General features: G+C 43.4%; 1 protein-coding gene across 11 annotated transcripts in view; it reads right to left on the bottom strand.

Moving 5' to 3' along the window:
• Positions 1-22,125, bottom strand: part of CLASP1 (cytoplasmic linker associated protein 1) — a 267,526-nt gene that overhangs the window by 135,740 nt on the left and 109,661 nt on the right. For all 11 annotated transcript variants that reach the window (XM_079924259.1, XM_079924263.1, XM_079924261.1 and 8 more), the window contains one exon: positions 17,476-17,543. In XM_079924259.1, the coding sequence (XP_079780385.1) occupies positions 17,476-17,543 (68 nt within the window). The remainder of the gene's footprint in view (positions 1-17,475; positions 17,544-22,125) is intronic.

The following is a 22,125-nucleotide window of genomic DNA, read 5'->3' as shown; positions in this document are numbered from 1 at the left end:
CAGAATGACCATCATTCACATACCCGTTATCTGTGTACTCAGAAGGTCTTTAGGTGCCCACTCTGTGCCAGGCCCTTAACTGGATGCCAATAGTTCAGAGAAAAAAGTGCTTCCCACTCTCAGAGCTGACGGCCAGCAGCATGGGGAGGCTTCAGAGAGGAAATTCCTAGAGGTTACAGAGGCCCAGGGAAGGAACCCCGAGGCCTCCGCACCATGACGGTGGTGCCTGGAAGCTGAACAGATGCTGAGCTGGGTGACGAGGAGTGTGGACTCCAGTGGGGTCCATGTGTACCAAGTCCCTGGGCTGAAGAAACCCAGGCAGCGATCAGGACTGACCCCAGGGCTGGTCAGGCTGGTAATTATCAATAATAATAACCCCAATCATCTGCATGGTAATAAGTTAGAGTAGGGCACTTAAACTGGTACTTAAAATCTCACAGAAGTACTCTAGGGCTTCCCTGGTGGCGCAGTGGTTAAGAATCCACCTGCCAATGCAGGGGGCACGGGTTCGAGCCCTGGTCCGGGAAGATCCCACATGCCGCGAAGCAGGTAAGCCTGTGCACCACAATTACGGAAGCCCGCGTACCTAGAGCCCGCGCTCCCCAACAAGAGAAGCTACCGCAATGAGAAGCCCACGCACCGCAACAAGGAGCAGGCCTCGCTTACCGCAACTAGAGAAAGCCCACACGCAGCAACGAAGACCCAACACAGCCAAAAATAAATAAATAAATTTTTTAAGTGCTCCAAAATTACAGGAAGATATTTATTTATTTATCTATTTTTGTGTTACGTGGGCCTCTCACTGCTGTGGCCTCTCCCGTTGCGGAGCACAGGCTCCGGACACACAGGCTCAGCGGCCATGGCTCACGGGCCCAGCCACTCCGCGGCATGTGGGATCTTCCCGGATGGGGGCACGAACTCGTGTCCCCTGCATCGGCAGGCGGACTCTCAACCACTGCGCCACCAGGGAAGCCCGAAGATATTTATTTTAAGTGAACATATTTGGACTTACATTTTTACTATTTCATGGAAAGGGGGGAGTTTTAAGCAACTTTAACTGCTGTGGACAAAATCTGCATATTGATGACTGAAAACTAATCTAGGAATCAGCAACTAATCTTTCAAAACCTTGGGTAATCTCTGAATGGCACAGTAACAAAAATCACAATGGATCCTTTCCCTGATTTAATCTTCTTTTCTCCTTTTGACCACAGGACTTATTTTACCTTTGAACTTGGCCAAAAGGGTATTGTGCTTAATTAATGTCAGAAACCAAATCCCACAAATATCAGATCCACATTTTGCATTCGTCTGGAAATGTCATTTTAATTATCACTGTACCAACCCTGACCCAATTCTTCCTGACAACCACTACACAGGAGCAAAAGCAAGTCAGCCGGAAAAATCCAGAGCCAACTTTGGGAGAGGGTCCCTACCAGAATGTCTTCTCATATTAAAGCCACTGCACCAAGAGCTAGCTGCCTCTTGTGCAATAATCCTTCAAATCCTCCATCCCTGCTTTAAGGACTTCATTCTCAAGAACCCAAGGGAGGCAAATAATCACACCTCTACGTAAGAAGAGAGAAATAAGGTGACAATATAACTGACAATAAACAGCTACATTCTGATAAATCTTAGTCCTCTAATGCCAGCCCCATCTCTGCTCCAAGACACAAACCCAACGTGAATCAAAGCCACATACAAATAAAATTCTAAGTTCAAGTGTCCAAAACTACAATCATCTCCCCACACTCAAACCTGCTCACTCTCCGAGTGCCCTGCTTCAGCTGGTCCCGGCACCACTCAGCCCGGCAGCCATCTCCCACCATGTCCCCCCCGCCCCCCTCCTCTCACTTCATCCTGAAGTGCAGCTGGTATGGCTCTCACCTCCAACCCCTCCCCTTGTTCACACTTATTCGACCACTGATGTGCATCAGTACAGACTCATCAACACTTACACCCTGGGTCATAATCCGGTGCTACCTTATTGATCAAACTCTTCTCGCTCTAGTCTGTGAGAACCTTTCAGCTGCTCCCTGTGACAGCTGACATACCCCCGTCACAGTTTTGATTTGTTTTGGTTTGGTCTGGCACGACCCTACTGTCTGGCGCTGCAAGACGCCCAGGCTCACTGTGTACATTCCCTGCTCCAGGCCTCAAACCTGCCATCCCCACAGACCCTGGCCGTGGTAGAAACCAAGATTGGAGCACTAGTGGCAGCTTCTTTTTAAGAGACCTTATTCTGCATCGGATTCTGTACCTTGTTTCTCTTAAGGGAGCTTCCATATCTAAACAAAAAGCTCAACCACGTCATTTTCAAGCTAAATCCAACTTTCACCTCCCGTTAAGACTGTGTCTCCACATCACACCGGTGCTATGTGCATCATCTCATTCACTCCACCCGCCCATCACTGGGCAAACAACTGATTAGGGATGTCACACCTTCCAAGTGTCCAGATCACCATGTGTCTAAACAGGCCAATGCCTGTTTTAATAATATCTCTTTGAATGCTTACAGTTTTAAACTATTCCCTAAGGCATCTATACTGAAAATGGCACAATTTCAGAATCAAAGAAACAAAGCCAGGGTTTTATCACAACAGTAGGGGCGAAGCACTGAGCTGGGTGACAGTTTGCTGGAAGGAGGGCAGGTCGAGGATGGCAGAAGTCCGGGGCCACCAGCCCATTTAGAGAACTCAAACCTCCCGTCTCCCCGCCTACTCCTCCTGAGGCTGCTGTGAGAATCAGAAAACAAAAACAAACAAGAGACATTCGGGAAAGTGCTTTGAAAATACTAAAATACACAGAACCATAGTAGAAAATGGCTGGCATTATATTGTACAGACTGTTATGGGTCCCTTATTAACCATGGTTGACAGAGGAAGATTCAAATATACCCCTGCTACAAGAAACAGCATTTAATCCTTGTTTCCTACTATACTTGCAGCTCCCTAGGGTAAAAAGTACCCTTTTAAATGCTTTTAAAGCCTGCATTTCGAGTAACAGTGACTAAGGAGACAGGTTATTGGAAAGGATTTATCAAGTGAGAGAACAGTCTTTATTTTAAAGTCAGAGCCACAAGGCTTTCTCCACGGTCTTTAACATAAAATGGTCAACCCCATAATTATGTCTCCCTGTTGTTTAAAAAAAAAAAAAAATCTACAAGATGACAACGTAAGACAAATGCTACTTATAAGTAACACACTTTCAAATCCTCAAATGAAGGGTTCTGAAAAGAGGTCACTTCAGAACGTGAATTATTTAGCTGTCCTGCCCAGGTTTTGATTTCCTACAGCAACTTAAGCTGAATACAGAGTACTGTTAAAAGGGGTGAAATAAAAATGACCACTAGCAGTATATGCTTTCAATTCTCAACTTTAAAATATAATTAAGAAACATAATCCAGCATCTTCCAATATGTCCATTTTCGGCAAACTCAACCAAATTAAGAAGACAGATATACACACCTTAACAATCTACGACAAAAGAACAGAGCCAATGAGCTGGACACATGCCAATTTCCCGGCAGGGAGACAAACGAACACTTGTTACTGTGCACAATTTATTCTGTGTAGTACCTATTTTCAGCTGAAGGGCTTGGAAATATCCTTCAGAGACAACAAGTTAAAAGCCTGCCAGGAAGCCCATCCCACAGGAAACCTAGACAGGGATACAGGTAGTCCACAGCACGTCCAAGGCACTCTTCTTCCAACACAAACCTCCGTCACACGGAGCTCTTTCATATCCTTTCAGCACTGCCAAAACCTGGCAAAACCTCCGTGGAAAGACTGAAGGCTAATCAATAAGACCTTTGTAAACAATGCTTCTTTCATAGTTTTTCAGTTCCATCTGCGCATTTTAAAAATGTAAATCTTTTAAAAGGAAAAAATTTTATACAATGATTCTCAAGACAGAAGCGGCACCCCTGCACTATTCTGATTTATATGTGTTTTTAATCTGCCCACTGTTGGGAAAACCATAGAAATTTCCAACCAGTAGAGTCCTTTCAAGACAGCCGATACTTATTAACGAATGTCTTGTAATTGCAAAATAATTTATTTTCATGAGCCATATACTGTGAATACACGAGAGCAGGAAAAAAAAGTTGAAAGCACATAAAATAAACAGAGGCTGATGAAAACACAGCTAACCTCGGCTCACTGTGCCTCCTTGCTCTCTCCTGGTCCTTGAAGGTCAACACTAACCTTAATAGAGCTGCAGCTTTCACAATTTTTCCTGACTAAATGCAAATACTCGTAACAATTATTTTCCTAAGTTTCATCCATGATCTTCAGTTCTCAAAGCAACGATAAAATACCTTAAATATCTTATTTCCTAGTTAAGCAGCAATAATTACAAACACTTTCCAGAATATATTAGAATAGCCTACCTTTCCCAGTGGTCATGACCGTCAGTGACCGCGGTACAAATAAAAACTGCTCTGAAAGCTACACCTGCTCACAGGCACTGACGCCTCAGCAAACTCTCCACCCACAGGGCTTCTTCAGTGCGATCTGAGCACCAAGGACAGCGGCCGCCCTCATTCCAAAATGAAAGCCTACACTCTGCAGAACAGTGATTGTTCAAGGGGCGGGGGCACCTTTCCCATCTGACGCAAGTCAGGGAGCCCTCTTTAACACTGGTGTCGAAAAAAATGTTAACCAACTACCTGACTCCCCGCCCCCCGGAAAAACAGAGAACGCTCTTAACATAAACTTTAAATGAGAAGAAAGTCACAAAGCTATGGCATTCCCACACAGATGATAAAGAAAGCTGTCAGCTGCAGCCTAAGCTACTTAAGCTGGCGCCAGAGACAGTCCCTTCCAGGCTATTTTAGGGGCGGTCTCCTTGGTGCAGCACAGTGCCCTTGCCAGTCTTGGAGTACACCATCCCCGCGGCCGTGACTACGGAATCACTTGCCTAAGATACTGAGCCAGAATCCCAAACCTCCTAACATGCAGAGTCCAGTAAACAAGTGGGGGAGGGCTGGGAACCCATTATCGGACCTGATCCACTTATTCACAACCACTGTTTTTAAAGACTGCACAATAACGGCGGCTTAGCTTCTCAATAAAGAAAAGACAATCAATTTGCCTTTCAATGAATGCTTTGTCCCAGCTATGCTGGGCAACAGTTCAGATCTTACCTAACAATCCATCGTCACTCTATTCGTTTTCAGACTTGCAGTTCTCATTTCCAACAAACTTAGAGATGATATCTAACGTTCTTCAAATTATAAAATTTTTTAGTAAAACGACAGAGGGCAGGCTGCATTTTGCAGCAAAATGACGCCCTAGATACATTACAATTTTCTGATTATCTGCTATCTAGCTTACAGTTTTGTTAGCAAATAAGTATTTTTCCTCTAGCTACAGATTTATTATGGAATTTTCAAGATTGAACCAGCATGATACTTTCATTCTTTCCTCATGAACATGTCAGCTTTGCTCAAGAAACTCAAAAGCATGCACATTTTTAACCAAATTAACAACCATGGGCCTCATTTCAATCAAATCCAATTAAAGAACATTAAGTGGCTGCAGATAAAGGACAAATGACTAGTCTATAATTACTGGCTCTTTCATGCTGAAAATTCGATTCTCCCATGAGCATAAGCACATCTGCATGATTTTTAAAACGTACACAGAAAATAATTGGCTTTTTAAAACCCATAGAAGGAAAAACTGTAATTTTTGCTTCAAGGGGTTTGCTAATTATACGGAGATGGAAAAAAAAAAGAAAAAAGAAACATCTATAAAACAACATATTTTTAACTCCCATATTCTTGCCATTCAAAACTGAAAGGCCTTCAGGTAACCTAGCAACAAAAAAGAATCATACAAAGATGAAGTATTCTATTACAGACAGAACACCCATTTCCAGTTGCTGCTCAGATGCTTTTTCACTGCTGTTTAGTCACAAGTCTTACACTTCTAAAACATGAAGTCCGTGGCATTTATATAAATATAATCGATTACATATTTTAGAACAATATAATTTTGAACATGTCAAGAAATACAACCCAAGACAAAACCCATTTCTTCCCTAAGAGTATTGCTATTACATTAATAGTTCCTTTCAACTTAGCTCAAATCCAGAGCTTTTAGTTCTTACTCCAAGGAGCATTATTGTGCACAAGTAACAAAAGAAAAAACAGATAAATTAGAATTCATCAAAATTAAAAACTCAGATGCCAAGAAAGTGAAAAGACAACCCACAGATGGGGAAAAAATACTTGCAAATCAAATATCTGATAAGAAGAGTCTTGTTATCTAGTATATATAAAGAACTCTTTTAGCTCAACGACAAAAAGACACATAAACTAATTTAGAAACGGGCAAAGGACCTGAAGAGAGATTTTCCAAATAAGATCTACAGATGACCAACAAGCACATGAAAATATACTCAGCATCGTCAGTCATGAGGGAAATGCAAATCAAAATAATGAGATACCACTTCACACCCACTAGGATGACTGTAATTTTTTAAAAAGAAAGGAAAAAATGGTGGTTTTTGTTTTCTCTTGTTGGAGAGGATGTGGAGAAAATAGAACCCTCACACATTGCTGGTGGAAATATAAAATGTGGAAACCATGCTGGGAAACAGTTTGACAGTTCCTCAAGAAGAGGAATATGCAATTCTTCAAACACAGAATCACCATAGAATCCAGCAATTCCACTTCTAGGTATATACTCAAAAAGGACTGAAAACATGTTCAACAAAAATCTGTAAACTATTCACCATACCAAAAAGGTAGCAACCATCGAAATGTTCATCACTGGATGGATGGACAGGATAAACAGAAGGTGGTCCAGCCATGCAGTGGAACAGAGGTGCTGATGCACCACAACACGCACGAACCCTGAAAACATCAATGTTAAACGAAACAAGTCACACAGACATCAACACGTACTGTGTGGTTCCATTTACATGAAATGCCCAGAACAGGCACGTCTGTAGAGTAGATTCGCAGCTGCTGGGGCAGGGGTGGGGGTTAGGGAATTAGGAAGGTGACGGCTACGAACACCGGGTTTCTCTCTTGCGGTGACAAAAATGTTTTAAAACTGACTGTGGTGATGATTGCACATACCTGTAAATATGCTAAATATGACTGAAGTATATACTTTAAGTGGGTAAATTGTATGGTATGTGAATTACACCTCAAAAACACCATTTTTTAAAAAGTACATTATTGTTAAAGAAAACGTGCATTAAATTTTAAATGTATACTCCAAAATCACCCAAAACTCTACAAGAAACACAAGTATGAGAGTTATTCTCAAATGATGTTCTATTTATTTAAAAAAAAAAAATGAATATATCCCTGAGATGGAGCAATGGAGGAGAAACCTATCGTTTTGAGCACCAACCCCATCCGGGCACGGCTGGGAGCTTTACACCCGACCTCATTTACCCTGCAGAGCACAGGAGTGAGCCGGCTCCCAGGAGGGAAGCGCGGTGCCCCGAGTCACACGGCCCGCGTGTGGGGGCAGAGAAGCCTTTCCTAAGGAGGAACGATGGCCACACTCGTCCACAACAGCCCCTTTCGGCTTCTCCCTGACGCTCTGTCTACCTGTCCCGTGGGGGACTCGGGCACCCACACTCCAAAACGGACACCTGCTGTGGCCACACACAGTCACCACTCATTAAAGTGTTAGGTCCCTGTTGAGTCACTTGTTAAGTCCTCCTGCTGTGAACAGAGGCTGAATTTTCACAAATGGGGTTTGAGAGACAGATCACTCAACAGACGGCTTGCCGGGTCAGCCTAGGAAATACACACGTACGAATCAAACACCGCGGCCTTCCATCCATCAGAACCCTGGCCCAAAGGCAGTTCAGGAACCTGGAAATGAGCCCCATGTTTCCATCCTCTCTTTGCCTTTGACTCATTTCTTCCTCAGGTCTAACTCTCATCTGGTACCCAAGAATCCATAGGGAAAAGCAGAAAACAAGAAGGACTGGGGTACCTCAGGTACGAAGTTTCCACGTATGCACTCTGTGTTATCAATAATAAGAGATTACAGAGGAAAACACTGATGCCCCTCAAACGAGCCAACTCCAGAGGACTCACCAGGACTAAGAACAGAAGACAGACGGAGGTGTTTGGGGCCCAGAATGCCCTGTACTCAGGGGGCTAAGAGTCCAATGCAGAAGAGGGACATCGGTCAAATCACCAAATGCAGCAAAGTAGGGGATGCTTGGAAGTGTCCAACAGGGAGGTCAGGGAAAGCTTTCTAGAGCCAGAGGGAGGGAATACTGAGCTGGAAAGGATGAGGAACAGCGAGATAAGAAAGAGGAGACAGAAGAGACGTGCACCAGGGTCTCAGAGGAAGAGTAATGAGGACAGGTGGCCCCAGGGGAGGGCCGGGCTGAGAAGGCTGCAGGGCCAGATGGAGCACGGCTGCAGCAGGCTGCTAAGGACTGGGGGGTATCTTGAGAGCAATGAATTGAAACAGGAAGAAGATTTTTTTTTAATCATGTGAGTAGTGAGGGCAGGAGGCAGAATCCACCTGCAACACAGAGCTGCTCGGAAAGCCTTCGTCTAACCCTATGGGACGGAAGCCCTCCCCACAGTCACCATCAGCACGCAGCTAACGTATGATGTTCACGCCTTTCCCTCCTCTTGAAACAAACAGGACTCACCAACTGTAATTTGTTTTCCTCTGTTCTTATAAATTTATTTATTTAATTTATTTATTTTTGGCTGTGTTGGGTCTTCGTTGCTGCGCAGGGCTTTCTCTAGTTGCGGCGGACGGGGGCTACTCGTCGTCGCGGTGCGTGGGCTTCTCATCGTGGTGGCTTCTCTTGTTGCGGAGCACAGGCTCTAGGCACACGGGCTTCAGTAGTTGTGGCTCACGGACTCTAGAGCACAGGCTCAGTAGTTGTGGCACTCGGGCTTAGTTGCTCTGCGGCACATGGGATCTTCCTGGATGAGGCCTTGAACCCGTGTCCCCTGCATTGGCAGGTGGATTCTTAACCACTGCGCCACCAGGGAAGCCCCCCCGTTCTTAAAAGTAGACGATAACAACGGTGTGCTTATTTTTGGGAGATTAATGCTTGCAAAATTCCTAAGAAGAATATACCTAATCTGAAACTGATGCTCATTTTCTATATTAATGTTCTACTAAAAAATACAGAAAGGGCCAGGCCCACGTCTTGAACCCGACTTGAATGACATAATGTGTTCCAGCTCTTCTTCACTTGCAGCCCATTATTTCTGATGAATGGAGGTGAAACAAGGCCTGGTGAAGCTGGGTGGCGCCCACATGGGGCTCCATTATTCTCATCTATGCACCTTAGCATACATTTAACATTTTCCAAATAAAGAAATGAAAAAGGAAGGGGGTCAGAAGACCTTGCTCTGAGGCCACCCCCAGGTGCGCCCAGAGTTTGGCTACAGGCTGTGTCCACCTTCAAGGATCTGAGCAAGGATCCGACCTGCTCAGACTTCTGAAAAGTGAACATCTCTCAGGCTAACATCAAAGTGACAGTGCAGGTAATACTTATAAATGTTTTTAACACTGTCCTGGCTGAAGGAAAAAGGAGACAGGAGAAGACCTCCTGGCCTCAGTCTCTTCCACCACAGAGCAGTCTTCATCCAGAGAGAAAGATCGGTCCCCTCATTTCGGCGACGTCGCACAACAGACCAGACCGGGAGGAGGAGGCAGGGGGACCGCGAGCAGGTGGCTTCAACAGTGCGGGCAAAGGGGCTGGAGAAGAGCGCTGGGGCCACCGAGAGGCGTCCACAGCCACAGGAGCCAGTGGCGAGGCACCAGGCGGGGAGGAAGGTGGGGCCTCCGGGGTGACAGGCAAGTCCTGATTCACACGCCTGGGTGGACAGTGGAGCGGTCGTCCACGGGAGATGTACAGAGGGAAGCTAGGACAAGGTCATGTTGAGGTGTTCTGGGTTTTGTCTTTGGGACATGAGTCTGGGTACGTGTCTCCAATACATGAAGAAATGTCAGACAGGCAGCTCCTTCACATACGGTTAGCAGCATTGGACGCATTTATGGAAACATGTTATCTGGCTAGTAAACAGAGTTCCGGCCATGGAAAATTATAACCCAGAGGAGAGCACTGCCTGAGAAAGAGAAAGGCATAGAACCGAGCCAGCCTTAAGAATTTAGTGGCAAGTAGCAGAGAGCAAACCTAGAAACAACAGCCCAACAGCAGGAAAAAAACATCAAAAGGAGGTCAGGCCAGAGGAGGCAAGGAGGAAGGATGCTTCCAGGAGGGGGAGATGGGGCTCAGCAGTGTCCAGCATGGTGAGAGGCCGGGCAGGGTGAAGACTGGCAACGCCAGCGGGTGGAGTAGCGTGGCCATCACCCCGTAACAGCGCTGTCAGCTGTGTCGATGACGTGAGCTGACCCCGAGTCTGGAGCAGTCTGAGGAGGTGACTAGGCGAAGAGACTGAGACAGGGAATACAGATGTTTAAAAAAGCAAACCACAGGACCAAGACGGAGTCACTTACACTAGGCCGCACAACCAGAGTGGGGCTGAATACCTAACCCAACTGCTGCTTCAACCTCCCTACCAACTGCGGTTTCACGCGGTCAGTCAGGAATTTCCCGGTCGGCACCAGGGAGGTCACCCGTCTCATGGGTGTCCTCCAGCCCCAGTGAAGGTGAGGTCACTGCCACACAGACCCGTCCCGTCCCCCACAGGTGGGTTACTTTAGCCTGAAATAAGCTTTTCTGTTTATGACTTCCTTGTCTTGCCTTTAAAAAACCTTTCCCTTTCTCTACTCCTTTTGGAGCAACCCCCCAGACACACACACCCTCGCTAGATGGGATGCTCCCCAACTCAAGACTCGTTCAGTAAAGCCAAGTAGATCTTTAAAATTTACTCAGTTGAATTTTTTTTTTTTTTTTTTTTTAACACAGACGTCTCAGGAAAAGTTTGCTGTACAGGGGAGGAGAGAAGCAGAGCAACGAGAATGGCTGGAGATATACATATGCGTGTTTTTACCGAACGACACTCGACATGCTTAAGAGTCAACAGTCCAGACAAAGCGGGGGGGGGGGGGGGGGGCCGGCGAGGAGTGAGAACAAGTGCAGGCCAACCTTTCTCATGAAGTTAGGTGCAAAAAAACTGCTCGACAAGGTACTCGCAAACCGAACACAACACTGTATAAAAAGAACTGTACACTATGACTAAGTGGGATTTATTCCAGGTATGCAAGAGTGGATTATTACCTGAAAAAACTCCATCAATATAACGTCACAATATCATCAGGCTAAAGAAAAACAGTATCAATTGACATCAAAAAAAGCATTTGAAAACAAAAAAAGCAACACCCTAAAAGGAATCCAGATTGGAAAGAGAGAAGTAAAACAATCTCTATTCACAGATTAAATGACCTAGTATATAGAAAATCCTAAGGAATCCACTGGAGAGGAAAAATCTAGCTAAAAAATGGGTTAAGCAAGGTTGCCAAATACAAGATCAAATATAAAATTCTACTTTATTTCTATACGCTGGCAAAGAACAATCCAAAAATAAAATGAAGAAAAGAATTATATTTCCAGTATGACCAAAAAGAATAAAATACTTAGGAATAAATTTAACCAAAGTAGTGCAAGACTTACAAATTGAAAACTACAAAACATTGTTGAAAGAATTCCAAGACCTAAATAAATTGAAAGGTATCTTACATTAATGGATTAGAAGGCTTAATGCTGTTAAGATGGTAATATTTCTCAAACTGGTCGACAGGTTCAACACAGTCCCTACCAAAATCCTGTAATTCATATGGAAATGCAAGGAACCCAGCAGAGTCAAAACAATCTTGAAAAGAAGAACAAAGTTGAAAAGCACAAACTTCAACCCAAATGTCCTTCAACTGTTGAGTAGATCAACAAAACATGGTGTATTTATTAAAAAAAAAATGTTATTCAGCCATAAGAAGGAATGAAGTACTGACATATGCTACCAGGTAGATGAACCTTGAAAATATTAAGTGAAAGAAGCCATACACCATATGATTCCATTTATATAAAATGTCCAGAACAGGCAAATCCACAAAGACAAAAGACAGGTTGTCAGGGACTGGAAGGACAGGGAAACAGCTAGTGCTAATGGGCACAGGTTTTCTTGGGGCTGCTGACAATTTTCTAGAATTAGACAGTGGTGATAACTGCACAATTTTCTGAATATATGAAAAACCACTGAATTATGCACTTTCACAAAGTGAATTTTTTTAGTATGAATTATACCTTAATATTTAAAATATGCTGATGATCAGGCTTCCCTGGTGGCGCAGTGGTTTAGAATCCGCCTGCCAGTGCAGGGGACACGGGTTCGAGCCCTGGTCCGGGAAGATCCCACATGCCGTGGAGCAACAAAGCCCGTGCGGCACAACTACTGAGCCTGCATCCTAGAGCTCGTGAGCCACAACTACTGAGCCCATGAGCCACAACTACTGAAGCCTGTGCGCCTAGAGCCTGTGCTCTGCAACAAGAGAAGCCACCACAAAGAGAAGCCCGCGCACCGCAACAAAGAGTAGCCCCCGTGAGCAGCAACTAGAGAAAGCCTGCACGCAGCAATGAAGACCCAACACAGCCAAAAATAAATAAATAAAATATGCTGATGATTTCAGAAAAAAGTCCAATACCCATTTGTAATAAAAAGCCAGATAAGTAGGAATGAGGTAGTAGAACTACCTCATCTTGCTAATGAACACCTACAAAAAGACCTACAGTTAACATCAAACTTAGTTATGGAAAACCTAGGATTGGGAACCAGGCAAGGAGTCCACTCTCACCATCCTTATTTTACATATGGCAGAAGTTCTAGCCAGTGCAATAAGGCAAGAAAAGGAAAGAAAAAGTATACACATCTGAAAGAGACAAAACGGTTCCTGCTTGTGGATGACATGACTGTCTACGCAGAAAATCCCAAGGAGCCAACAAAAACTCCTAGAACTAACAAGAAAGTTCAGAAAGGTTGCAATACAAGCTGTATAAAGAGCAAGCAGGAGAAAGCAGAGGGTGGATGGGTTGAAAAAAGTAGAAGACTCAATGGTCTGAAGTCCAGAAGAGTTCAAAGAATGCTTTTACACTGGAAGTCAGTGGGTAAATAAAAAGGAGAAGCTGGGTCGGGGCGGGGGGGGGGGGGACTTTTATTCTGCTGCTACTGCAGCTTCTCTATGCTACCTGCTACCTAAATGTTCAATGGCTCCAGCAAAGAAGAAAATGAGGTGGTTTATTTTTTGACAGCAATTAAACACCTTGCTGGTCTCCCAAAGTTACTGATGAGAGACCAAGCTATTTGGGTTAGGAATTCTAAAACCTTTATATATGCGCCTTTCCGTTATTCTATTCTGGCTCTAACAATTAAAACAGTAAGTCTACGCATCAACAGGCATACCTCGTTTCAGTGCACTTTTTCATTACTGTGCTTTGCAGGTACCGCGTTTTTTTGGTTTTGTTTTTTTTACAAATTGAAGGGTTTGTGGCAAACCTGCGTCAAGCAAATCTACTGAAGCCATTTTCCCAAACAGCACTTGCTCCCTTTGTGTCTCTGTGTCACATTTTGGTAATTCTCACAATATTTCCAACTTTTCCATTATTACTGTATTTGTCATAATGATCTGTGATCAATGATCTTTGATGTTACTATTGTAAAAAGATTATGACTTGCTGAAGGGTCAGATGATGTTTATCATTTTTTTAGCAAATAAAGTATTTTTTAATTAAGGTATGTACACTGTATTTTTTTTCCAGATATAATGCTATCGCACCCTTAAAAGACTACAGTATGGTGTAAACGTAACTTTTATATGCACTGGGAAACCAAAAACTTCATGTGACCCATTTTATTCGCTTTACTGCAGGGGTCTGGAACCGAACCTGCAATGCCTGCCTCCTAAGTATGCCCCTACAGTAAAAAGCTGAACAGGTCTCTAAGAAATTTTGAGTTAAGGCTTTCTTACAATCTGTTATTTTTTAACACAGAGCCTAACAGAACTGTTTCCATTCTCAACCCTACCCCTATAAGCGTGCACACACACACACACACACACACACACACACACACACACACACGGACACACACGGACATGCACACATACATATGCACATTTCACAAAAATAAGGAAACGGGGGGCAATGTTCACACCTGGACAATTAGAATAAAACGTTGCTGGGATGCTCCCAATGCCACAGGTTTTGGTATTCCTGATGATTAAATCATATTGTCAGTTCATTAAAACTCACAGAGTATTCAAGATATATGTGAATCAAGCCATCATGCTGTATCCCTTAAACTTATACAGTGATGTAGGTCAATTATTTCTCAATAAAACTGGGGAAAAAATACTCATGGAGTGCATATATATAATTTTCTAGGCAAGGCCTCCAACATGGTGTGGTCTTTCTCCCCATTGCCAGCACCGTAATGAGATTCTGTCTCATATATAATAAAGGCATGAAGCACAAACTTGCTTTTCTGCCACCAATGCTACCTCCTTGCCCATTACTTTCCATCTTGGTGTCAACAAGTTTTAAACTGGAAAACCACATGAATACACACACACACAATTAAAAGCATGTGTCAAGCCGGTCTCTTCAATAAGTGATGCTGGGAAAACTGGACAGCTACATGTAAAAGAATGAAATTAGAACACTCCCTAACACCATACACAAAAATAAACTCAAAGTGAATTAAAGACCTACATGTGAGGCCAGACACTATAAAACTCTTAGAGGAAAGCATAGAACACTCTCTGACATAAATCGCAGCAAGATCTTTTTAGACCCACCTCCTACAGTAATGAAAATAAAAACAAACAAACAAAAAAAAAAACAAATGGGACACAATTAAACTTAAAAGCTTTTGCACAGCAAAGGAAACCATAAACAGAAAGAAAAGACAACCCTCAGAATGGGAGAAAATATTTGCAAATGAAGCAACTGACAAGGGATTAATCTCCAAAATATACAAAGAGCTCATGCAGCTCAATATCAAAAAAACAACCCAGTGAAAAAAACGGGCGCAAGACCTAAATAGACATCCCTCCAAAGAAGACATACAGATGGCCAACAAACACATGAAAAGATGCTCAACATCACTAATTATTAGAGAAATGCAAATCAAAAGCACAATGAGGTATCACCTCACACCGGTCAGAACGGCCATCATCAAAAAATTTACAAACAATAAATGCTGGAGAGTGCGTGGAGAAAAGAGAACCCTATTGCACTGTTGGTGGGAATGTAAACTGGTGCAGCCACTATGCAGAACAGTATGGAGTTCCTTAAAAAACTAAAAATAGAGCTGCCATATGATCCAGCAATCCCACTCCTGGGCATATATCCAGAGAAAACCATAATTCGAAAAGATACATGCACCCCAGTGTTCACTGCAGCACTATTTACAACAGCCAGGACATGGAAACAACCTAAATGCCTATCAACAGAGGAATGGATAAAGATGTGGTGTATATATATATATATATATATATATATATATATATATATATATATATATATACATACAATGGAATATTCTCAGCCATAAAAAGGAATGAAATAGTGCCATTTGCAGGGACGTGGACAGACCTAGAGACTGTCATAACAGAGTGAAGTAAGTCAGAAAGAGAAAAACAAATATCATATAATATCGTTTATATGTGGAATCTAGAAAAATGGTACAGATGAACTTATCTGCAAAGGAGAAACAGAGACACAGATGTAGAGAACAAACTTATGGATACCAAGAGGGGAAGGGGTGGGTGGGTGGGATGAACTGGGAGATTGGGCTTGACATATATACGCTACTGTGTATAAAACAGATAACTAATGAGAACCTGCTGTACAGCACAGGGATCTCTACTCAATGCCCTGTGGTGACCTAAATGTGTAGGAATCTAAAAAGGAGGGGATGTATGTATACATGTAGCTGAGGCACTTTGCTGTACAGCAGAAACTAACACAACATTGTAGAGCAACTATACTCCAAGAAAAAAATAATAAGCGTAAAACAAAACGAAATAAAAAACAAAAAAATAAATACAAAATAAAAGCACGCGTCTAGCAATTGGCTGGACAGCTCTGCCCACACACACTGTCAACCCCCCTCATCGCTGGTCTCAGCTCTACCAATGATACAGTTGAAAGCACATAGAAAAGTATATATAAAAGTAGAGGGTAATATGCAGAAATTATGCCATGGTTAAAACTGCATACAAATTATACAGTTATAGGAAAATTACTTAGAAGATAATACAGAAAAATGAAAACTGATTTGCTGGTGATAGCAGAATCATAATTAATCTTTCTTTTAATACTGTAACGATTTTACAAATGTATGAAAAAGAAATTTTAAAAAAGCATTTTATAAGAAACATGCTATTTAAAAACAAATTCCGTACTGGTAACGACGGGTACACAACTAGAGTGTGAGCTTAGAGACCTGGATTCTGTTTCCTGCTCTGCCCTCAAGTACTATGTCCCTTTGCAGGAAATCACTCAAACTTCTTTAACAGCCTCAAGATAGTCAAAATCTGAAGGCTACGCTATGATCTCAGATCCCTAGCAATCCTGAAACAGCTATGATACAATGATGTATCCAACGTTAGAAAACTTCTTGTTGGCAACGGACTTCCTGATGACTTCCAAACGGCGTTAAGGATAAAGAAGAGAAAAAAAAGCAAAGTTCTTACCCTCATGAATAAACAAAAAAACAGTTCTGCGGTAATATTCATTAAGGAGGAAAGTCACGCCAGGTGAGGGCAGAGAGCGTTCCCTTATAACACTGGGTGCGCTGTTCTGGACGCCTGTGTAATGAAGCGAGACTGCAGCCGAGCTCTGGGTGGGATAAGGAGGAGGCCCTAATGACAGCTGGGAACAAGAGCCTCAAGCAGAAGGAATCACAAGCACAGAGGCCCTGAAGCAGGAGAAACATGCTAAAAATTAGCAAGGAAGCCAACAGGCTGGAGCCAAGAGAACTTTCAGGAAGAACAATGGTAGATGACCTCAGAATGGGGGCTGCAGGTGCCCCGGTGGGGCACCGTGAGTCACTGCGCTGGGAAACCTCTGGGGGATTCTGATGAACAAGGGATTAACGTTACTTGCGCTACATTCTAAAGGGATCAGTCTGGCTGCTGAGTGAAAAACAGACTTTAGGTGTGGGGAGAGAATAAAATCAGGAGTGCAGGCAAAACACCGTGATGGCTTGTACTAGGAGGAGAGGAGCAGTTACACAGGGAATCTTTGGGATTCTAGATGTATTTTTAAAAATAAAGGCAACAGGATTAGCTGATGGATTCAGTGTAGGTTATAAAAGAAAGTCAATGACAACTCCATAGTTTCGAGCTTGCGAAAGTAGGTAAATGGAGGTTAAATCTTGAGACCTAGAAACTCCTATCAAGGTATCAAATTCAGCTATTCAGGAATAGCATATAGTGTAAGTAATACTTATGCTAAAAGTGGAAGTGAAGAAGCAAAAGTAGAATGGTTGCTTTTTCTACTCACCATTTGCAGACTGTATCATGTTTCCAGATTTTTGGACTTCATCAAATTTTGTAAAAATTACATTCAACCTGGATGAAGAAAAAATATATATATATTATACAAACTATTAACCATATTACAATTACATTAACATATTTACAATCATAGTATACACTGAAGGTGAGTCTCACTCATTGATAACAGACCCATCTAACAACAACAGTAGCTATGCTAACAGCATTATCAATAGCCAACAATGAGTGAGCACCTGCTTATTACAAGCCAAGCACCGACCTAAGCTCTACCTGAAAAATCTCCTTTGATTCTTGCAACAGCTGTATAAGGGGTTATCAGTATCCCCACATGACAGACGAGAAAATCAAAACCCCCTTACTTAAGGTAACACACTTGGTCAGGGTAGAGATGCCAGCCCTGAGAGTAAGAACCCAGAGCCCAGGCTCTCAGACATTATACTAAACTGACTGACGTCTCTACACAAAATGTATGCATCATGAAAACTGTTTATATCTCCTATTTCTGTCTAAGCACAGACTGCTGATTACTCAGGACAAAGATTTTCAAAATGCATTGATATTACAGTACAAAGGCTTTTCTGTGACTTTTGCTTATTTTAAAAATGCTGTAAATAATTTCTCTAGAAGCAAATGTTGTGACTGGATAATCCTCAGCTTAAAAATCTGCATGACATGTATTTTCTATTAGTGGATCATTTTCACCATGACATTTTAAAAGAAGCAAAACTCTTTAACCACCAAATATTCCATCCTAGTGACACCGAAAATGAGAGGAAAACTGGGGGTGGGGGTGGGGTTTACCTTGTAGGAAAACTCAAGAAAAAAGAGGCTTTCCGAACGAAACACAGATATATTGGAATAAGCCTAAAGGTTGAGATTCCAAAGTCACGCACTTTTGCATTGAAACCTACGCCACCCACTTCCAGGACTAGACTAGAAACGTTAGCACTTTCCTACAAACCAGCCTGTCATACAAGCTCTAATCATTTCAAACATGTTTGATTTCCTTTCCAACCAGGATGGAAGCCCCTTGGGTATAGGAATGGGACCTATATTATCTTTGGTATTCTGTGTACACCACACATCACATCATGCAGGAGGGTGACATCACCGAATGAGAAGGCTGGTGCCTGGTCCCGCCCCCGCGCGCATGGTGGAAAACTAGGTAGTTCACACACTCCGGTCTCAGCTCATGCACTCGTTCATTAGCTGAGCCAGCACTGAGCTAGCTAGATGCTGAGTGTGGGAAGGTCCCACCCTCTAGAGTTCCTACTTACCTCTACTTCATTCTATTCTACTTAGACTGTGACATTCTAGGAAACAAGGGAGCCAAAAATACTCATAAGCAAACACGAGGTAAGTGAAGGAGATGAACCAGTCTGATAACACGGCCCCTCCCGCTTCCCGTCCTATGGCGGATATTGATCTTTTCAACCCATCTTTCCATCTAAGTCCAGATGTAGCCTCAGAATCCTTCCCAAAACTGCTCCAGGCAGCTACGACCAATGAATCAAAGTCGGCACTGAGTTAAAGTTCTATTTGTCATCCCAGGACCAGATGAGTAAAACTATTGCTCACTTGCAACTCCCGTGGTTACTAAAAATCTGGAAAGATGCCTTAGAATCAAGTTCTTATGATGTTTCCATCACCTGCCCTTTGATAAGTAACAAAGATCCCCACTGGCTTAACAAGCCCATAAATAATATCCCTACACAGGTTGCCGGGGCCTGCCCTGACCAAGTTGCCACTTTATTGCATCACAGCCACACCCTCTGACATGAGCATGTCTGCAAGGCTGCACATCGGGGACAAAGGGCACCTCCAGCTGGCTGTCCCTGAAATCACTGGGAGGGGCGAGTATTTCCTCCATTCCTGGGAGAGCGTTCACCATTATCGATGGCAACTGTGGAAGCACCTGTAGATTCTCTGTAGCTCACAGGTAGGGTCTCCTCACAGCGGCCACGGGACCCACAACCGGTAGGCCCAGACGACTAGGTATGGGAAGGCTAAGATGATTACCGCTGTTGGCACCTGCACCATAATTCAGAATTACTTCAGGCAGCCGTGCTTTCCAGCTCCTGCCTCAACAGCTGCCTAGACAATGGCTCCTGCCCAGATGACCACCCCGGGATCGCAGGAGCCTGGCTTTATGACAGCCCGAGAGCAACAAAACCTCCCCTGGGAGTGCCTTCTGTCTCCTAGCCCTGAGCACAGCAATACAAAATGCCTCTCCCAGGACCTACCAACTTGCACAAGTCTGAAAGGGTGAGTTTTACAGGTTCAAAGACGTTGAATACATAACTAATGATTACCCTCTGAAGCCACCAATTTTTTTTGCACTTTCTAAATTTTAAATCTCAAATATAAAATAAATTTCTTCACTAGTTTGACAAATAACCCAATACCATTTTCCTCTGATTTTTCTGAATTTAAATTTTATTTTCAACTCTTCAATGCAACTGGTGTTTATTTTACTGTAAGATTTAGATCTAATTACGCCTTCCTAGAATATTTTATACGTTTAAAATAATCTCCTAAAAGCAAATACTAGTAATCTCATGGTAAACAAGCTCCAGTTCTACACTCAGAGTTTATAATTGGCTTTTCAGTCCACTACTCTTAAATATGAGTACGTACCAAGGATTATAAACTATATGAGCAAAGCTTGTAATATGAAAAAGAGAGACTAAAAGGAACACACACACACCCCACTCCCAAATCCCAATTTAGAGAAAAGACTACGAACAGATTGTTTGTTTGTTTGTTTTTGCGGTACGCGGGCCTCTCACTGTTGTGGCCTCTCCCATTGCGGAGCACGGGCTCCGGATGCGCAGGCTCAGCGGCCATGGCTCACGGGCCTAGCCGCTCTGCGGCATGTGGGATCTTCCCGGACCCGGGCACGAACCCGTGTCCCCTGCATCAGCAGGCAGACTCTCAACCACTGCGCCACCAGGGAAGCTCCAAACAGTTTTTAATATATTATTTATATTTCCAAAGAGATGAGAAAATATTTTAATTATAAAAGCACACAGGGGGCTTCCCTGGTGGCACAGTGGTTGAGAGTCTGCCTGCCAGTGCGGGGGACACGGGTTCGAGCCCTGGTCTGGGAGGATACCACATGCTGCAGAGCGGCTGGGCCCGTGAGCCACAACTGCTGAGCCTGCGCGTCTGGAGCCTGTGCTCCGCAACAAGAGAAGCAGCGATAGTGAGAGGCCCGCGCACCGCGATGAAGAGTGGCCCCCGCTTGCCCCAGCTGGAGAAGGCCCTCACACAGAAACGAAAACCCAACACAACCATAAATAAATAAATTAATTAAAAAAAATTTTTTTAAAAAAAGAATGCAACACAATTCTTAAAAAAAAAAAAAAAAAGCACACGGGGAGGAGCCCTTCAAAATGGCACCATAAGGACCTCTGAAAATCTGCTCCTCCAAAGAAGCAAAGAAAACATCAGCAAAATCAAGTTTTCCAAAACTGGAAATTAAACAAAGGCTTGCAACAATCCGAGCATTCTTCAAGCAAAAAGGCTGAATCTTGGTAAGAACAGTAAGTTTTCCATTGCTTTGCAAGTGCCCTATTTCCATCTCAACTCAGGCTGAAAACCAACAGCCTCACAACCACTAGAAAAAGTTGAACAAGTCTGGAGCCCCTAAGAATCCGCATTCCCAGAGAACTGTCATTATCTGACCTGCCTGGCATATCCCTGAACCCCCATTCACAGGGCTTGTCTTTATCGCACCTCACTCAGAGCATGCTCAGTGTGAGACCCTTTTCCCTGAGGCCACAATCAAAAAGAATCCACAATGACTATTTAACACGGCAATAACCGCTGGGGCAAAGAAACTGACCAAAAAACTTATAAGGAAAAACTGGAGGATGAGATGTTCTCAGGAAACTTTGAAAAGCTCTGACACATTCCTGGGAATCTAGAAGATCGCATATATGGACAAGGCTGTGTGCATGCCTGAGAATGACCCAAGGCACTAACGTCTCACCTCTGCCTACCGTGAGATTCTGCACAAGCAGGCAGTAAAGAGACATAAGGGCAGTAACTTATAAACTGCCTGCCAGAACACTGAAAGCACGTCCCAACACACAGAGCCTTCAGCAAAGGGACTGAAGGAAACCCCTGTCCAATCATCAGCTGAACGCTAACCTAACCAAGGACAGATGACTATAGTAAACACACACAACCAAAAAATACAGACTTTACAGCATTAGTTCAGATAAGTCACTAAACAAGCAATGAGCAACGAAAACAACACCAACAACAGCAAGCCTGGGGAAAATATAAGAACCAAGGTCTCACCAAATACAGAATATCAATGAAGAGATGGAAAACATAAGAATCATACAGAAATTCTCGAAATGAAATTAAACATTTATAAACAACTAAAATTAAAAATTCAGGGCTTCCCTGGTGGCACAGTGGTTAAGAATCCGCCTGCCAATGCAGGGGACACGGGTTCGAGCGCTGGTCCGGGAAGATCCCACATACTACGGAGCAACTAAGCCCATGCGCCACAACTACTGAGGCTGTGCTCTACAGCCCACGAGCCACAACTACTGAAGCCCGTGTACCACAACTACTGAAGCCTGTGCGCCTAGAGCCCATGCTCTGCAACAAGAGAACCCAC

Source organism: Stenella coeruleoalba (genome assembly GCF_951394435.1).
Source record: "Stenella coeruleoalba genome assembly, chromosome: 6".
In the NCBI taxonomy this organism is placed as follows: domain Eukaryota; kingdom Metazoa; phylum Chordata; class Mammalia; order Artiodactyla; family Delphinidae; genus Stenella; species Stenella coeruleoalba.
This window is presented reverse-complemented; position numbering and strand designations above follow the sequence as displayed.